The sequence below is a fragment of the Anthonomus grandis genome, chromosome 14 (genome assembly GCF_022605725.1).
Source record: "Anthonomus grandis grandis chromosome 14, icAntGran1.3, whole genome shotgun sequence".
Classification (NCBI taxonomy): Eukaryota; Metazoa; Arthropoda; class Insecta; order Coleoptera; family Curculionidae; genus Anthonomus; species Anthonomus grandis.
Genome location: NC_065559.1, coordinates 21,661,135 through 21,681,901, shown reverse-complemented (window position 1 = coordinate 21,681,901; position 20,767 = coordinate 21,661,135). Strand labels below are relative to the sequence as shown.

Sequence of the window (20,767 nt, the reverse complement as noted above, 5' to 3'; positions counted from 1 at the left end):
AAAAAGTTGCTGAGCTTCGACGTTGGGAGGGCGGATCTAGCTCTAAGATTGGACAGCAAAAACCTACGGTCACTGGTAGAGCCGCTCACATCTGCAATGACCATCTATACGGAATGTGCTTATTCGACACGGACTTCTGCAAATATTACGTGAGGAAGTGAAAACAATGGAAAACTTTTTGTTGATTGCGAATTGTGAAGCACTTGGTCACAGAAAATCCACTGAAGGAGCTGATCCTCTTTGCGAATAAATTGAAAAGAGAGGGACAGGAGAACCACAATAGATCAACAATTGTTGCAGTGCAAAAGGCGACTTTGGGGCACATATTAGTACAAAACATTACATTACATGACATCTTTCGGTCAAATTCAAGGGCATTTTGTAATATATTTAACTTAAAATTTTGATAATAACTCAGATAATTTTGGATCTCTTAATAAAATGAAAATAACATAAAATCTTTTGAAAATAGATAAATTGGAATACTTTTGGAAGACAACTCACTAGATATACAAGAATGCAGTAGATAAAAAAAATACTAAAAAATGTAATACCGAAAAGAAAGTTAAAAATTTCAAATAAAGTAAAAAATAAAAAAATCTTATAAGAAATATGCAATTATTGGGCATAAGATTAAAAAATAATGCAGCACTTTTGAATGCTAGTAAATTACAGTTTAAATTGATTAATTATAGTACACCTTTAAGAAAATGTTATAAGTTTACTTATGTTAATCTTAAATAAATGCTCCTAGTTTTTTATTCTTTTCTTAAAAATTGTTTTAAAAGAGTTCTCCCTACTAAAGCATTTAAAATACGTCTTAATTAAACATGATATGGAATTTTTACGTCTTTGTTAAAAAAAGGAACTAAAATACATAATTTTATTCTACGGTTACGTATAATTTGTGTCTTTATATCTTAAACTAAATGCTTATTGCTTTGGCGATTTTTTTGAAGAAGAGCAAGATAGGGATATAATAATTATATAATAATTATTGAATTAAGTGCTTTGACAAGCCACTTATAATTAAATTTCAACCGTGATATTTTGGCCAATTATTTTAATTTAACCCATAAACACCTCCTATCCTATATCACAAAAAACTTACACCTAAATTCTAATCTAAGTAGGAGAAGTTAAGATCAGCTAAAATTGCTACCTTCAACATTATCCCCGGTAGATTTTTTATCAACCACCAAGATATCATTAGACTCGTCAGTTCTGGCGAGTAACTTCACTTTTTCAGGTTCTTCGTCCTGGCTGTACTCCTCGCTTTCCCTATGAACTAAAACCTGAACCACCGTAGATTCACTGCTTTGTCTAGTCAGCGTTGTTTTTTGTAGTGCAGTCTCTGGTGATGCTTCCGTTACCAAAATGCTCACGTCAGAACTATAAGTACATTTCTCCGATTGGGTCCTTTGACAACCGGAAATGGAAGAAACGGATGTCGGACGAGATTTTACTGATCCGCCTCTTTTACGGCGGATAATACTGCCACGTCTACTGGGTGGTGGTTCTTCTGCCATGGAAGGGTGCAAAGTGAGAGGACCTTTAAAATAGAAAAGTGCCGTTTAGGTTGACATTTTTAATACGTTATCTAAAACTAGTACTTGCTACATCATAAGGTGAATATTTTTAATTGGTTGTATATAACAATTCAGCAAAGATACTTGTTTGTCACCTATTTTGACAGGCACAAAAAAATACGTTTCTCTTTAATAAAATATGAAGCATTTTTTTAAATAAAATTTGATAGGATTCTCTATAAAGAAAACAATATTTAAAGTTAAATAAATGCTGATAACGCATATTAGAGCCAACACCGCCGCTCGATCGCATTGTTGATTCTATCGACACAAGGAATCTTTAGCAGTGACGTCGTCAAAAAACATTTATATGATATATATTTATTAATAATAGATTCTGCTTTAAATTATAAACAATATTACCGTTTATCAACTCTTTATACGTTTTTTAATGTACAGTATAGTACGGATAAGTAGTGGTGAGGACGTCTGGTCGGGTGGGAATGGTCGCCATTCTGTTCACCTTGAGCGGAAGTTCAGTAGCAACGAAGCGTTGGACCGCTGAACACCGTGCATAATTATGTTGTTGAGACTTTTTTTAGAAATAATGATTCTGTGATTCTAACACAAAGGAGTTTTCGTATACGGTTTAATGTTCCTCCTCGCGGTGCGATCCCTTCTCTAAACACAATTTTTCTGTGGGTTCGAAACTTTCAGAACACTGCTTTTGGAACAACAAGAAGGAGAGGAAGATCACCTCGAACGGTTAGAACACCTGCTAATATTGAAGCTGTTCGACATGCTGTTGAACGAAGCCCTCGTCGCTCTGCCATTCTTCACGCCCAAGCTCTTTGGATCTCAGACCGGTCTGTAAGACATATTCTTCATGACGATCTACGCTTCCATCCTTACAAGATTGCTATTGTTCAAGAGTTATAAGCAGGTGACTCCGAAAGAAGGCTCAAACCATGTTGAGAATGATCGATGAAGACCCTGGAATCATTGTTTTAAGTTCAGACGAGGCTCATTTCCATCTCAACGGATGTCTCAACAAACAAAATTTTCGATATTGGGCTCCAAGAAACCCACGGGAACTTCACCAGCAGCCTCTTCACTGTCAAAGAGTAACTGTCTGGGCTGCAGTGTGTAGGTCAATACTGTTAGGGCTTTATTTTTTAAAGGAGAATGGCCAAACAGTGACAGTGAACTCAGCGCGTTATGTTGCCATGATCCGTGACTTCCTCATTCCAGAGTTATGTCGCCATTGTATCCCTCTCAGAAGGGTCTGGTTTCAGCAGGACGGAGCAACTGCCCATACCTCTCGGGCGTCCATGGCTCAACTCAGAGGATTTTTCCCTGGTAAGCTAATCTCGCTCAGGGGTGAGATCGAATGGCCGACACGTTCTCCCGACTTGTCCCCTTGTGACTTTTATCTATGGGGGTACCTCAAGGGAAGGGTTTATGTTGACGGACCAAACAATTTGAACCAACTGAAGGAGCACACTCGGCGAGAAATTCGTGAGATCCCGCGCCAAACATTGGAGAGAGTTGTGACTAACTCCTCCAGGAGACTCGTACAGTGTAGAGAAAATGGTGGTCATAATTTAAGTGACATAATTTTTGCTACATAAGTTATTTTTGTGCTTTTTTATTATAAATGTTAAATTTCTAATTCTCCTCTTTACAATAAAAAAATAATAATTGAAATATCTCAACAACTTCTTTATTTATCCCATTTCAAAAACCGTCAGGTTTGATTGCCGGACCCTGTACTTCATTCTACGGTTTCAAGGTTTATTTCTTTATCTAATTTCAAGGTTTATTTCTATGATATTTCTAGGTTTATGATGACGGTTTTTCTTTGATAGATATGGTGCGACACAAACGGCATAAGTTTTTACTTCGTTTAATCGTAACAGTTAAAAAAACTACTCAAATGAGGCCGTTTTTCAACCAAAAACTAAAGGAAAAACACAGAACTTCCAAAATGCCAAATGTAAACACAAAGCCGTTTGACAAGATGACATTTTGCCCGCTTTTGCTTGCGGTGTTGCCATTTCAAATCTTTTAGAAGTGGTTTTACGAATAATGTTAATATTTTTTTTTATTTTGCAGATGCTATTTTTACGCTTAAAAACAGAACTACATAAACTTAAACATTTACTGCCAATAGAGTCTCTGAGCTGTGATGTTTGGATCCTCGCTGGCTAGGAAAATCAAAACGTGACTGGTCTAAAGAAGTAACCGGTTCAATTAATTTACCTGAGCTTAAGAGGGTTTCAAAAACCTTTACGATTTATTGTTTAGAACCAACTAATAAAAATAAGTCGTTTTTTGACTTTAATCAAACTTATTCGTATAGTAGCTTTTATTTTAAGATTCGTTGCCATTATTAAGCGTTCTGAACGAGAAACAGGTCCTATTAAGGTTTGTGAGCTACAAAAGGCATACAAATATTTCTTAAATGTGTCTCAACGCGAATCATATGCAGTAGATATAAACGACTTATTAACTGAAGCGCTTGGAGGAATGCTTTCTTAAGAAGGTCAACCCACAATGGAAATATCTCTAACATACGCTAAGAGATGGCGCCACCAAACGTGTAGTTTCTTGTTGCCAAAATAAAAATATCAGGCATTTTTTTAGTCAACAAAGTCATATGCCACCTCAAAAGCAACATGGCCGCACAGAAGCAGGTGTCTGTTAAACGTAATCTCTGTAAAAACGAAGTTTCTAGTACTAGTTCGGAAAGTGATTTCGATTCAGATGATAGTGTAAGGGACCGAAATTATAATCCCGATGATAGCAGCTCCGATATTTTCACGGACGATGATTTATCGGTAAGTAAACAATATTGTGGCTTATGACCGTCTTGCCCTTTTTTGTTGTGGCATGTGTCTTTTTACTACGATACTATTATAAATTTAGTTTTTCTGGATTTAGCCAATTCTAGTAATTTATTTCTGTCAGAAAATAATTAAATAACTATGAAATAAAATTTTAGAAAATCTTAACCCTTATTTAGCTAGGCCTATTTCTTAAAAAAAGTATTACCCATTTTATGTGGCTTATGACTTTTTTGAGTCGAAAAATATTATTCAGTATTTGTCACGTTAAATTTTTTTCCCATTTTAATGTTTAAAAAGGTACCTATATTAATCAACGCATGACAAAAAAACTTTTCTAAAAAAAAAATTTTATAGTCCCATTCCCAAAATAACGAAGCGGATGTATCAAGAGGCGTCCTAGAAACACCCGATAAAGCTACTTCGTCAGGATAGTGAAAATAAAATATTCAAAGAAGAAAAAAGGAAAAAGCCAAAACCAAGCGTAACCTGGGACACTGCTATGAGAGCAGTAGAGAAAAGAAAGTTGACGATAGAATGATTGGTCCTCCCTGTAAATGTCAGAAGAAGTGCAGAGAAAAGATGGTTGGAAAGGAAAACCAAATTTTTAACGATTTTTGGAATTTGAGTTCTTATAAAGGACAAAACACTTATTTATTTGGATGGATTAAAGCTGTGCCGAAAAAACGCTCATACGGAAAAAAAAACAAAAAGGCAAGAATCCTCCAGAAAAATTAATTATCAATATTTTATAATGTTTTTATTAGTGCATGGATTACAAAACTCCTCTAAAAGCGTACGACTTATTTGCAAAGAGGAAGATTAGATTGCAGAGGGAAGAAGTGTTCACAAAAATGACGAACGTGGGAAGCACCATAACAGACCCAATAGGATTCCATATGAGCAATTACAATCTGCTCATGACCACATCAAAGCTTTTTCAAAGTATGTTAGCCACTACAGCAAGAAAATGAATCCCAACAGAATATATTTAGATCACGACATTTCCATCTCATCTGTGTACAAAGATTTTTACATTGACTGGTCTTAAGATAAAAACATTGCACCAGTAAAAGAAGATATGTATCGAAGGATATTCTGTAATGAATATAATATAGACTTTAACCTGCCAAAAAGCGATACTTGTCACTCATGTGACTCTCTAAATATTTCGATTAAGACTGAAGAAACTAATAAAAACGATGAAGAAGTTAAAAAATTAAAAACTCATCTAGAACTTCATCATAGGCGAGCAGCCGCCATGCAGAACAGCTTGAAAGAGGAAAGGGAATCGGCCAAAATTAGTAAAGACAAAATTGTGATTACCTTTGACTTACAACAAACACTTCCTACACCAAACCTAACTGTTTGTCCTGATTTTTATCTGCGGAAGGCTTGGACCTACAATCTTGGCGTCCATGACTGCGTAAGTAGAAAAGCAGTCATGTTCATGTGGCCGGAAACAACGGCAAAGCGAGGTAGTGAAGAAATCGCTAGTATTCTGCTAAAATATTTTTTTTTTCCAAAGACATAACTGGCCAAAAAGATCTTGTGATTTTTACAGATAATTGCGGGGGCCAGAATAAAAATTGGCAAATCATATCACTCTGGTCGCAGCTCGATTTCCTATTTCCGGCCACACTTATCTACCATGTGATCGTGACTTTGCGCTCATAGAGAAGCATGAAAGATACTTGGGCCAAATTTATTCTCCAGAAGACTGGTTTAAAGCTGTGCATAAAAGCAAACGGGTAAATCCATTCGAAGTAGTCGTTATGGAACAAAGTGATTCTTTTTCTTTTGGAAGCATCTCTATAGCAAAGAAAAACGTTACTGATGATAAAGAACCTTTACATTTTAATAGGGTATTATGTTCCGCTTCGAGTCTCGAAATCCGAATGTAATGTTGGTGAAACATGAACCAAACGGTAATGTTGAACCAGTAAATATCGGAAAACGCGGAAATAGGCTCTGCCAACAGGCCTACGGAATTTTAAAAAACTTGTAAAAAAAATATGATAAGCCTGTAGAGCTACAAAGTAAGAAAGTACAAGACTTGAAGAAACTCAGTGATCTCCCTCCCGTGAACCAAACCTTCTACCTGAATATTTTGAAGAGAGCTTCTAATTCTGCTAATGTGGATGCAGGAACAGAAGAAAATGACGTGGAATTTGTTTATGGTGAACCCAATAATCTAGATTTTGACAAAGAGTTTTAGAAATAACGTTTTTTTTTTTAATTTTTTTAATCAGAATCCAAGTTTTTGTTCACGTTTTTTTGTGTACTACTTGCATATCTTATTCAGATGTTATTTGTGGCTACTTAAAATATTTTATTGCTATTAAGATGTGGTTCTATGTATTTTTATTGCAAAAATATAGCATATGTTTTTGAGGTCACAACATAAAGGTCACAAGCCACATTTTTTTCAATTTTTGAAATATATTCTTTTTTAAAAACAAATTACCAATTATTTTCTTTGAAATTAATAAATAAACCCATCTTCCATAAAGTTCACATAGAACCGTTTGCTTGAAAACATATCTCTGATTTCAGGATTTAACCAAAAGTTTCATTTTAACTTTTGTCAATAAAGGCCAAATGTGGCTTATGTACCTTGTTCCCCCGAGCGCTTCAACTAACCAATAAATACATTCCAAAAGCAGGATTCTCAACCTTAATCCATTCCTCAATCAAAATGGTTTACTAAGAGTTGGAGGTCGCTCGGATTATTCTTACGCTAAAAAGCATCCTATTATAGTGTCATCAAAACATTCTCTATGCAAGTAAATTTTTAAATCGGGGCACTTGAAATTACTACATGCAGGTCCTCAGCTTTTACTTTGTTCTTTGCGACACTCGATTTAACCTTAATCCGGCAGAACTATTCCAAATTAACAGTACGATAATCCGTAACTTGTTTTAGATTTAACGCGAAAACGATAAGCCTAATAATGGGTAATTTCCAAAAGAATTGACTAAATGCTTGCAATCCTTTTAAAGTTTATGGGGTAGATTACGGTGGACCTTTTATTATTAAATACCGTACGGGTAACGGTTGTAAGACTTCGACATGTTATATGGCGTTGTTTGTATGCTTCGCTGTAAAGGCAGTTCATATTGAGCTGGTTTCTGATATTTCAACTGGCGCTAAAACTCTTTATAAATAGACGGCAAAAAAATCCCAACAAATTTACTCCGATTAACGAACTACAAAATCTGGAAAGTTTTTTATTCGAAAACCAAGATAAGATATCTGACTCCTGCTCATCTGAAGGCATAAGCTTTTATTCCGACTCATTGTTAACGTTTTGGGCAACCTGTGGATCGAACGAGATGTTCTTCGCTTTTATTTTTAAGCAGGTCGCTTAAAAATCATTGCCATTTTCGTGATTTAATAGATTCAATTTCCCAAGTTACAAGCTCCTAGTCTTTTATCAGTCGTATTCACCATTTACTGACGGACGCGATGTTTTAGTTATAATAAAACTAATTTTATAATACTTTAAATAATTTTTATTTGATTTTCAAAGAGACGTAAATTTTAAGTAAAACTCATTTCTTATTAGGCAATCCAAAACAGCTGACTGAACTATAACAAAAATGGCGGCCTGTAGGGCAGGCACACTTTCGTATCCCGTAAGGGGTACATATAAAACGATATCAATTTTGGATTTCGTAACTAAATTAAAGGGTTGTTAAAGGGCTAGGCATCTGGCAACCCTGTAAGGGTTTTGTCAAATGTGTCAATAGTGGCGTCCCTTCAACGCCAAAGGTCATTAATTCAAGGGTGTTTATTGCGAAGTGTGTTTAGTTGTGTTCTCTTGCGTTTTATTGTGTTCTTGTAGTTTTCTTTCGAATTATGGCCTTTTTACGAAAAAGTGATTATTTGGTGCAGTTAGAAAGCAGTGATCCAGATATTGCTTTGCGATATAAGGATAAAATAAGGGCTGTGTTGACACTTTTACCCTAACTGATAAAGAAACAACAACAAACTTGAATGATTTTCCAAAAGTATCGGTGTTTGATATTATTTCTTATCTTGTGCTAACCCACAGGTTCTATACAAATGACCAGATGAAAGCCTACAAAAGTTTGTCTGGCTATAAATATTTCGAAGCTGGATGGGTTTCAAATTGTTCTGTAAGAAAAGTTGGAGATTTCACCATTGTTACTGGAAAGGTAAATATAAAAATGCTTCCATATATTTTTATTTGTCTTTATCTCTAAATAAGCAGTAGCTAAAACTTTGCAAGAAAACTCTTTGATTTTGGTTTTATTTATAACAAAAAACCATTTTAATTTCACTTAAAATGGTTTTTTTAACCACTCAAGTTAAGCACGCAGAAAATGAACGAGCGTGCTCTTGATGTATGGGTCATAACCAAAGAAGTTAGAGGAATTTACTCAGGATATTGCACCTGTATGGTGGGGTCATTCTAAAGTATGCAGCCATGTTCCCCCATCTTATATAAAATAGAGAGTCTAACACAAATGGTGGAAAACATGGCATGCACAGATAAATTATTTACTCGGAATGTTCCTGGCCTATCAAAAGTACCTACGGTTAAAATAAGTGAGATAAAGCTAAAAAGAAGAAAAACCGAAGACAGCTTAACAGGGTTCGAGCAATATCCCAGCAGTTGAGGAGAATGAACTAGTGAAGTTCCTAGAAGGTGTGATAAGTGATGGTGATGATATTGTGCTAGTCTATGGCTTTTGAGGATCGTGCAAGATCGGTCAGCATTTGTTCGAGTTTAATTTCGCTTCCACTTTTGATGACTATTTTATCTGGAAAGCACAGACGGTTGAGGTGTATGCCATCTATATTTATTCCATTTTCTTCTCAGTTCAATGTTTTAAACACGTCTTCGAGTGTTAACGTGAAAAGTTTGGGAGGATGGCGTTCCCTTGTCTCACACCTCTTTCTAGTGGTATTTTTTTGTAGATGTTGTTTCGTCTATATTAACATGCATGGTGGAATTGCAATAGTTATCTTTTTAAAAAAATGGTGTACCGGAAGTATACCCTTGCATTGTTTAGTCTCTTAAATATTGACCAGAATTCTACGGAGTCGAAAGTTTTCTGAAGTCTACGAACCCCAGTGTATGTTGTATTGCTCGCATTTTTCGATCAATGTTTGTAAGATCTGTAGGTGGTCAATAGTTCTAAAGCCCTTTCTAAATACTGCTTATTCAACCGGTTAGTAAAAGATATAAGGTTATTTAACAAAGCTTACCTATAGATTATAATAATTATTGTAATAAAGGACAACGGTTTTTTAAATTTGGGTTAAGGTACTTGTTTTTAGCTTTAATTTATTTGTAGTTTAAGCTGAAATATCAAAAAATCTTTAATAAATGCTCAACACTAAAAATATTCACCTTTAGATAAAAAAAAATCAATTCTAATAAAAATATTCAAAAGTATATATCTACAAATAGTATTAAATATCTACAGCGCTCCTATTCTATAACTATCTAAGCAATCTTTAATTGAAGATGAGTACTTGGCTAAAAGTTTTTTGTTACCTCAGCAATTTTATTAAATAATAATATTGAAATTTCTTAATATTTTTACTCAAAATAAAAATATTTATAAGGTTGAACGTTTTTTTTTTTAATTAAAACGTTAAACAAGAAACTTATTTGCTAGTGTTACACAAGGTATTCCGCCAAAATGTAAGGGTGGGTAGATCTCAAAACAAACGTTTTTTACTTATTAACCCATAAGCGCAGACGCCTTATTTTTGTGTTAATAGATATCACAAGAAAAAAATTTCACATATCGATATTGAGTGCCCAGCTCTGCCGATTTTGACGTTCGAGACTGCGCGTCGGACACGCGCATTGCGTAGTCTACTCATTTATTATTGCGCCGTGGCAATGTGTCAAACCTAACTTATTCTAAATTGTAGTGTGACCGTTTAAAATTGAGAATTTTACATTCGCCGGATAAATATTTTTTTATAGCAGAACTACACCTGGCTTATGGTAATGGAAAAAGCGCGTTGCGGTTACCAAGTCAGGGACTATTTGCACGTTTGCACTCAAGATTGCGAGAGACCGGATCATTGCGGGTTAAATTTGTTAATAAAGTGTTATTCATGCGGCAACGAAACATTTAATTTGCAGAAGCCTCATAATGTTGAGGGAAGACCACGCACAGTGCGTGTACTAGGCATGGAAAAGCAAATCTTAGCGCAAATTGACGAATCTCCGTCCATAAGTGCTTCAGCGGTAGCGCTCTCGCTGAGAATAAACCATGTGCGGGTATGGGAGGTTTTAAACGAACAACAACTGTGTTACGGCTATAATGTCTTGGCCACGAGGTGTCTAGTTTTAGGTCATGGACTAATTTGACTTCCATGCAGGATATTTCCCTGTAGTGGAACAATGCTTTGGGCCAATGAGTTATGCATTATTCTGTGTGGTGGAGTTTATGTTTGTTGTCATTCCGTAATAGTGAGGTCTATTGGCAAGTCCATTAATCGACAACTAAGACATAGGAACTTCACTTACGCTTATTTCAGGGTTCATCTGATAGACTATTTCGTGTCGCGATTTAGTTAAAGAAATTATCAACTTTATAAAACACACCATGCTAAATTTTACAACAAAACAGACCTTAACCTTCCTTAAACAGAAATCGATATTGTTACTTGTCATAGCCGGAGACGTCACGCGCTTAGCTGATTGTCGTAGGTTGGCAACACTTCATCACTGAATTGATCTGGTGTGTCACTCCACGATTAACCAAATGGGCAGAATCACATTCACTTTCGAGATAATAAATTTTTAAATCCTGTGGTTGGTTGTGGTTGATCATATGAGAATATTCCTTTACAGTCCTTCTTGCAGCATCGTTGAATTTTTCTTAATTATCAATGTTTTTCTCTTAAACGAGGAAAACAAATATTAAAACTGAAATTTCTTCCAAATCCCATCCTGTGCTTTAGGTAAATAATGTTACTAAATGATGTTTTGATGGTCATGAGGTTTAAACACAGAATAACCCTAGGGCTATTCTGTGAGTTCAAATGAGTTACTCTTGTGGGACCCGGAGTTTACTCCGAAACTTTGTTCGGCTTCCTGATTGTCTTTCGTCTTCAACTTTTACAGAGAGCAGCCACCATCTTGAAGTAGAAATCGGTATTAATCGACTTATATCCCAGCCTGCAATTATCATCCACTAATGGTGGGATTACACCGTTTCTTCAAAACTCATCGGTGCTTCAAAACGAATCCGAGTTCGTTTAGAAATTTTCGAAACGAAATTGAGGATGAATTCGATCATCCAGAACAACATCTAGCAGCGTCCGAATAGGAGCGAATCTGGTTAGCGACGTACACTTCTCAGAATATCCAAAGTATATTACAGTGTGTGTGAAGTGGAAGGCATAGTTAGGCCCGGGGGCAACTAGTGCCAGTCCAGTGGTGGCAGACCCACTTACATCCAGTTCGGGCAAGGGAGCATACCACACCAGAATAAATTAGGTACCTCCTCAGTCAGTTTTGTTCAATGTATTTCTTTCATTGTAACATTTGTTAAACTATTTAATTTTAATCGATATTAAATAAAATATAATCTGTTCTTAATTGGAATAATTTGTTCTTGTCTCAATTCTTCTTATCCCAACTCAAAACGTAATTTAATTCTTGTATGGTAAATGAATCATGTCAATAATTCTTTCTTATAACAAAAAAAAAATTATTTATGATGAGCTGTGAGCTTATTCCAATTGCATTAGGTTAATCTCAAATGTCACTGTTCTTGATTGGATTTTCTTTTATTGTGATAAACTATTTATTACTAATTTAATTTAAGCTGTACCGCTATCTAAAATAAAAGAATCCTGTCTCACCGAATTCTCAGTTTTATTTAATGTCAATTCATCATCTATTCTTAAGGTAAGTATTATTTATTGTGTAAGCAGGCTGAGCCAGTGCCGTGAATGGCTCAGCATTGCTAATGGTTGGTAAATGGTTTAGTGGTAACTTTACACAAGCTAAGACTATCCCTTGTTTCAGCGTCCCATTAGATCCTGGAGTGGGTGAAGGAGCCTGCCGCCTTTGGGACTGGGCAACTGAAGAAGAAACCAAGAAATTATCACCCCACATACTGCGCTGACCGAACTGACCTCTCGATAACTGTTTTTGGTGGGAGATTAAAGGAATATACGGGTGAGATCTTTCCATGTTGCGTTTGTTTAAGTTTATTTGGAGTGGTTTCTTTATTGCTTCGTATAAAGAATCCTTTAGAGTGTTTAAAATATATGAAGTGTATGAATCTTCTAAGCCTCATTGCTCCATAGTTCCACCATGTTCGACACATTTAACGTTAGGTATTGTATCTAGTAACTTTAACGTTACAAATGCATCCATTTCATTTTGAAAACATACACGCAGTTCTGCCTGAAGATTATCCCTGTCTGGTGGAATTCGCTCAATGATTTTTACAACAAGCGAGGTGCGACGCCGGATCGCCGTCCTTAGTGATATACGAATGAAGGCGCCTTTACCCGTGAAAGGATTTTTAACAGCCACGTTTGAGCTGAAAAGAACCTCGACGCTATGCGTCTGCGTGGTTTTCAACAAAAATTCTTTCGACGCTTTCCGAGTTATTAGAAAATGATCCCTTGACTATCAGGCAAAACATGTGGTACCAACACGACTCCCAGCTCCCAAAACATTACCCGTTAGTGAACATAGGCATATCAGCGAAAACTGATTGGCAGGGGCGTACCAAATGCATGACATCTGCGTTCACCAGACCTGACCGCATGCGACTTCTTTTTATGGGGTCACATAAAAAGCGCCTGTGTACCATACTCCGGTAAAAACATAGCAAGAGTAAGTAGGAACGATTGTTACGGATGCCGCTGAAATTCAAGAAAGTCCGAAAATGTTTAACGTGTACAGGAGGAAATTGTACGACGTTGTCACGCTTGCATTGAAGCGGGTGCTCAGAGTTTTGAACACCTTTTAAATTAAAACATGTTTTTTTTTAAACTCTCCCAAATATTTCTTGTATTTTTATGTCATTTACTAACACGGTTTTCACATGTCCGAGGTTGGACACCACTGCGCGGACCCTAAATTATTACTGAACGCATGTGCCTATGGGTTAATAAGTAAAAAACGTTTGTTTTGGCGAGATCCACCCACCGTTACATTTTGGCACAATAGTTTCGGAACATTCTGTATATTTCTTATAAAGCAGCCTAAAAATTAAGTGACATTTTGAAAATTCATAATTACATTTTTAAATAGTATTAATTTGTTTTTTAAGTCAATCGATCGAATTTTAATTTTTTCAATAAAAACTTCGGAAATGTAATTCGGAAACGAAAACCTTTTTCTATAGACTCTTATGTTTATTTTCGGGCCTTGAATACGTTCCTGAAGTATTGACATTTCCTCATGAATCACTGAATAGTGTATTTGATTCCTCACTCTGTCTCCTGGTGATTTCCATGTGTAGAGACGTCGCGTCGTGGATGGTGCATGAAGTTTTAGGAATGTGCTTTAATAACAAGCTGATATTCCTGGCCAAACGGAATTAGCATATCTTTACGCTCGTTTCGCTCCCCTAGTCCATAAAAAGCCCGTTATCCCTGGAATAGATCCGTTTTCGACGTTAGCATTGAAGTAGCTGAGTACGACATTTAATTGCTCCAATCAACTTTCTCACTTGAAATGAAATGGAATTGTCAAAAGAGTGAGCTGCCAAGGTAGTGGCATATAGGCCTCCTGATGGACCCGTCATGCGCCACCGGGGGTTACCGGAGCCCAACGGCCTTAGAGAAACCGATAAGGCTCTCTGGTCTGAAGGACTTAAAGTCACTCGGTGCACTAAAGGTGTTACCCAAGTATTTGAACCTGGCGCGCGTGAGTGCTGAGCACTCTCCGACCACATGGTCAACGGTGTCATCTTCACATCCTCACAGCCCCACCGGCATTCCGGGTTGTCTGCAATATCGATAATATGAAGATGGCTTCTTAAGTGCCAGTGTCCGGTTAAAAAACTTGTCACTAGCCAAATTTCGCGTCTTTTTAGGCGTAGTAGATTTTTGGTAAGACAGGCAGAGGGCCAACCTATGTGCACTTTGGCCTGTCTCATACCAGAGGACTCAGTCCATCTTCGGTGGATCCAGCAGTCCCAACATTGGCGCGACCGCTACGCATTTGGCGATATTAATTATGGGTTCTGGCCCCATCGACACATTCGCGGATCCCAGTCTGGCAAGAGAGTCCGCTTACTCATTACCTGCATAGCCTGCGTGGCCGGGTATCCAGACGAGCTGGACCCTGCAGCCAACCTGCACCAGTTTTTTCAGGACTTTTATGCATTCTAGTACAAACTTGGAGCTTACCTTTACGGCCGTGATAGCCTAAATGGCAGCTCTGCTGTCCGAGTATAGTGATACGACTGTATTGCGGTGTCCGCAGCTTAGGAAATTTCTCACTTACTCTGATGTATCAACATCTGCCCGGGACTGAGGGCCTTTTATCTTGTGTTTCTTGTAATAAAAGATCTCTCGGGAATATCATAATGATCTTTAATACAGGGCTTTTCCGTTGCCTTCAGTGTCCATAGTCCGTTGACTACTGTGGTAATTCCTCCGCCTTTGAGGCCAACTTCTTGGCTTCAGGACACAAGAACGACCTTTCTTCAGCTTGTTCATCAGACCGTAGCCGTAGACAAATTAGAGGTTAATCACTTCTTTCGGCGATCATTCGGTCGTCATAGCCTCATCAGGTATTTAGTAGGGTGCACTGGATAACATAGTTACCAGCCCAGCAGATAAGCCCCTTACAATCTTGTAAAGATATGAAATAGGTTGTTCGTCATCTCATCAGTATTTTTCCTTCTTGCTATCAAAAAACGAGTAAGTAATCATTATTACTGTTTTCTGCTTCAATTACTTGCAGAAAAACCAGAATTCAAAACATTAATAAAGAAAACAAAACGTTGTAACATTAACTTTTTTAATACATTTGTTTACTTATTCGTCGATATTTGAAACCATTACTCAGCATTATATAAGCATAATGAGAAGAGTTTTTCCTTTAACTTCTGACTTACTAAATACATATTGTGTACTATACAGGCCAATCATAATTAACTAAAAGTGCAAGTTATACTACTTAGGTAAAGTGACGACTACTTTTCTATGTAATGGTAATAATAAAATTCGTAAAATGCTAATTTATATTAAAAGCAAATATGTGTAAAATGCTAGTAATTATCTAATAAGCACACTACTACCGATTATAAATGGCAGAAAGCTATATAGAAATATTCTAATTATTTTACCGAAGCCTTCAGGAAGGTTTATCCTAGTGGTATGAGTAGTAAACTAAAGGAAAATAATGAATAATACTAAGTAGGTCTTGTCAGGTATAATCTACACTAAAGTCATTGAACAAGCATTAACAATAAACTAAACAATTGGTTGAATAAATAGGAAAAACAAAAATAGTAACAATTAAAAGCGCATTAGACAAAACAGTAGCGAGTTAAAACAACTTAATGGGGGGTATACATACCAGGTTTAAACTCAACGGGTTTTTAAAATGAGAAACAATTTTATAATTTTAATTTGTTAAACATCTTTAAAATTGTTAATAAATGTTTGCTGTCATTTCAAATTTATTATTTACACATATTTACATGTTTATTAAAAAAAACAAATATTTTAAATTAACTTACCTGGCGTTTTAAACTCTTTTCTTGGTGATACTGGTGAGGTAGCAGCGCTGGCTGAATCGGGCTTTTCTATTGCGTCTTGGTGCCGAAGGAAGAAATTATAAAGGCTTCTTCTACGTGGTCCACCTAAAACAAATAAATTCTTCTGAATTTTTACAAATATAACTAAATATACTCGAAAAATTACTCAACCGCAAGGTTATCCTAAATTTGTTAAACATTGCTTAAAAATGTCTTTAAAAGGCATCAAGTTTCGTGACTTTGTTATTTGTCTTAATAATACTTAAAGGCAGACAGTCAGCTATTCAACCTGGAACCCTAATTTAGTGGATTTTTTTGATATTTAGTAATGGAACTGCTGTTAAAGACGTATGTGAAGCAGTATAAGAAACAAGAAGAACGAAACAAAAACAAAAAGAACAATAAGTGGAGCTTGACTGTAAACAAAAAGATCGAGACTAGAAACAGAGAGAACAACAAGATCTATTCAAGACAGTAATAGTCGACCTAAATAAAGGGAAAGTTAGAAAACAGGAAATTTTTTTAAAGACTTAGAACATTGAAAGGCTAGAATTAGTATTCAAAACAAAGGTAAGAACACAAAGTCACGGTCTCATCAAATCCATATAATTTTTTTTTATATGGATATGATGAGACCGTGACTTTGTATTCTTACCTTTTTTTTGTTTTTGTTTGGTCTCGTTTGGATACGTTTCTAGAATTAGTATTGCCGCGGAAATATGGGCAGTTTGTTTGCTTGAAACATATCATAAAAATTTGTCCCTTATTTTGACAGACACGAAACAATACTACTGTTCCTCTTTAATAAAATATGAAGCATTTTTTTAATAATAAAATATAATAAGATACTCTATAAAATGTTTAAATTAAGTATCTAAACATATTAATGTTATTATGCTGTGTATTGTGTTGCCTATACTACACTCTAGATTCTTTGTCGGACTGTCAATATCAATAAACGAGTTACTTGTTTCATGATGCCTTACTGAACCGCGTGTGTTTGATTTATGTATCCCTTAATTACTAGATTTCTACTAATTAATAATAGGTTATGGGCCCAGGGCAGTAAAAATAAAGAATTTACAAGTTGCTACGCGAGTTTTTTCAATTTTTGTGAGGCCAAAACGGCTCGGTTTGGCCAAAAAACAGTATAGTTGTGCGGAAAGAACGCGGGTAATAGTGACTACCGAAAAGCTTTTGATGCAGTTTCACATAAATAGTTTATTAATGAACTTAAATTGTACAAAATAGATAACCACATAATTTCCTATTTAAAACTCACTATGGCATCTTGGCTGATGTAGATAATTAGTTGTTCTTTACACTCCATGGCACCTCTGGTACATCCAGAGGTGCCATGGAGTGTCTGTTGAGCTGCTATGATGCTATTTTCATCACAATGTCTGTGTAATATTTGGTATTTGATAGTTAGCGAAATTAAATGAGAAAGCAGGGGGTGACTAAATGGACTTATTTATTTTTAAGTTAGATACCTGAACGAGCTTAATACACACAGCTATTACCGTACTGAACTACGCGATACTGTCAGGTACTATGATACGTAATTACGGATCCGTTGGGACCACGTGATTGCTATCAGCCAATAACAGACCCGATTTTGGGTTTCTAGTGCAAGGTTGCCAAGCATCATAAGATACAATACATAACACGCCCCTTATTAAAAAATAAAAATTAAATGAAACTTATTATTAACATAACATAAATGATCGTTATAAACTTAGATAAAGGAACAGCAACACTTAAAGTTAAAAAATTTATAGAATAAGTCCAGTTTTTCAGGGCGCTTAATTAATCGACCACTTCTTGTTTTAGAAATGTTATTGTCCATAAGGTTTACAGAAAGATCGACTTGCGGTAAAGCCTGTGCAATAGGCTGAGTCTTGCTGAAAGCTCTGTTTTCAGAATATTCTGGTTCTGGAACTTTATTGGGAATATTTCTTTCTCTTAAGGGTCTTAAGTCAACGCGGTTTCTTCTATATTCACCTCCTTTCTCGGTTGGCTCGGAGGTTGCCAAGCATCATAAGATACAATACGTAACAGTCTGTAAATACGTTCTGTAATGCAGGATGTAATTAGAATGTGGATAAGCATGTTGTTGGCCGATATTTAACCGGATTTTGAGTGTTTTGGCAGTCCTTGGATAAGAAATAAGTGGCACCTTTTATTGGGTACCAACAATTGGGCAAATTCTGAGGGTTTCTAAGCACGTTGTTGAGAAGGTCGGTCAGTTGTTGATGTATTTGACACTTTGCTCGTTCTTCAGTCAGCCATTCAGTGTCAAGGTTGCATTCACTAGGTTTTGTTAATTGAGTGCCCCAGAACTCCTCGAAGTTTTCTTTAGTGGGGTAATGCTAATGGCAGTGTTTGTTGGAGAAGTGTCTTTAAGCTTTTAATAGAATTGCTTCTCTAAGCGTTCAAAACAGAAATTATCTTGTTTCCTTTTATTACTGGCTCTATACCTTCATAAGTGACCTTAAATAAATAGATAACTTTTGTTTAAGTGTGTCTAGGCATTGTTTTGGAGTACAGTTTTCTGAATCATGCTGTGTATGTTGTTAGGTCTTACGCATTATTTCCTCTACTCTTTCTTGTACTTTTCTGGTTCTGATACCTCCGATATATTTCTTTAGCCGGCCAATGTCTTTCCTAATATCTTCAATCTTTTCTTGTAGTCTCCTTTCCCATGGCGGTGTCGATCTTTCATTACATGTAACACTTTTCTGGTTATTTATTATTTTTAATCTTAGGGTTATAATAACAGCGGTAGCCGCACAGGAGATTATTATATGAAGCTGTTCAAGTGTCGTAACTATAAGAGTGTAATCAAATATAATTAAGTTAGCAGCATTAAGAAGAAAGGGCAATTTGAGGAAACAGTTAACTCGTCATTGTGATATTGATTAAGAAGTTTAACTGATGTGTAAGAAAAGCAGTTATGAGTCATGGTTATGTTAATTTTGGATAGTTCATAGTGCGTGAAACGAGTTTCGCTTAGATGAATATTATCTCTACGTGTTAGTTTTTCAATCAAGTAAGAAAGGTTCACAGATTTGATTAATTTATGCAGGAAGCAAGCAAGATGTAGTTTTTGTCGACCAGATATATTACACTTTAGATCTTGAAGTTTATTACTCACGTAATCACTACGTTTCAGGTTATAAATGAGGCGAATACAGGAGTTCTGGTTTTTCTGTAATTTAAATTTAGTTGATATATCTAAACAATGTCCGTATACAAAATTACAATAATTTAAATGACTTAAGTGCTTCGCAAATTTTTTTTTAATACAAAGTTCACAACATCTTTGCTTTTATAGATATTGCCAAGATTAATATAAGCTTGTTGGAGTATGTTAGATACTTGGTTACGAAAACGAAGAGTTTTATCAAGCACTACACCCAAATTTTTATACTCAGCAACAATAAGAATTTTAGCACCATCTACTGACATATTCAAATTTTCAACCGCCCAATTCTTGGCCGGTCCAAAGTAAATAATAGCTGACTTATTTGGGTTTTTTTGGGAAGTTTTAAGCCGTGATTTTGCGAATATTTAAAGACGTACGCTAGACATCCATCAAGTCTTCTCGATGCCTCCACTACATCAGATCGTAAAAATGAAATATGGATCTGCGTGTCATCTGCGTATCTGTGACCACTACACTCTCTAAAACAATTTGACATATCAGCTGTGAAAAAGAAAAGAGGACCCAAGAGTAACCTTGGAGCACCCCCCTATCAACTTCTAGAGACATCGATCTTATATTATCAAGTATGACTAGCTGGGACCTGTTAACCGAATAACTACGGATAAGCTGGATGGTTTTAGATTAGAATTCGAAATAGTTTAGTTTGGGACAAAGCAAAGAGTGGTTGAGAATATCGAATGCTTTGCTGTATTCTAGTAATACTAGAGCAGATGTTTCTCACCTGTCTGCTGCCAATAAGATCTCATCTAACACTTTTAGTAAGGCCGTGGCTGTGCTATATTCTTTACGGCAACCTGACTGCGGCAGCAGATTGTTTTCAGTAATATAATCGATGGTTTGTCTGTAAATGAGCTTAGAAAACACTTTAGAAAGCACTGGTAACAGACTAATGGGTCGAAGTTTCGTGACTGTTTTAGGGTAACTTACTTTTGGCATCGGTATAACTTCCGCTACATTGAGGGAAAAATGCTTTTTTTATGCATGTGTTAAATATTCCAGTAAGAATAGGTAGAATTGTTGGACAACACAGCCACAGCATTAGTCAGCACCAGTCGCATTGGATTTTATTTGAGAGAGAGCACAGATGACTTCCTCCTCATTTATGAGTTCGAGTACAAATTCTGATCTGGTGCATTTTGTGTTAAGGTACATGGAAATGGTATTTTAGTCCACATTATTTGAGATTTGCCTTACTGAGTCTATAGAGTGATTATTAATTATGTCAGGGTTTTTCAAGTGTTTAGCGATATCAATATTACCAGATTTCTTTGGAATTTTTGGTACGATTTACATAATCAACATAATTCCGGCTGAACGTCTAATGTAAAAAGATTTTTAATTCTAGTAACTCTTTTTTCAATTATTGGAGCATGACACTCAAAGAAGGCCAAAATCATCTCGGAGCGCAAAGCAGAATTCGACATGTAGCT

The 20,767-nt window shown here is 36.0% G+C and overlaps 1 protein-coding gene across 1 annotated transcript in view; it reads right to left on the bottom strand.

The window, feature by feature from the left end:
* Positions 1 to 807: 807 nt before the first annotated feature.
* Positions 808 to 20,767, bottom strand: part of LOC126744730 (sodium channel protein 60E) — a 533,812-nt gene continuing 513,852 nt past the window's right edge. The window contains exons 31-32 of the mRNA XM_050452261.1: positions 16,091 to 16,213; positions 808 to 1,552 (exon numbers count right to left, since the gene is read on the bottom strand). Coding sequence (XP_050308218.1) covers positions 1,146 to 1,552; positions 16,091 to 16,213 — 530 coding nt within the window. The 3' untranslated portion in view covers positions 808 to 1,145. The remainder of the gene's footprint in view (positions 1,553 to 16,090; positions 16,214 to 20,767) is intronic.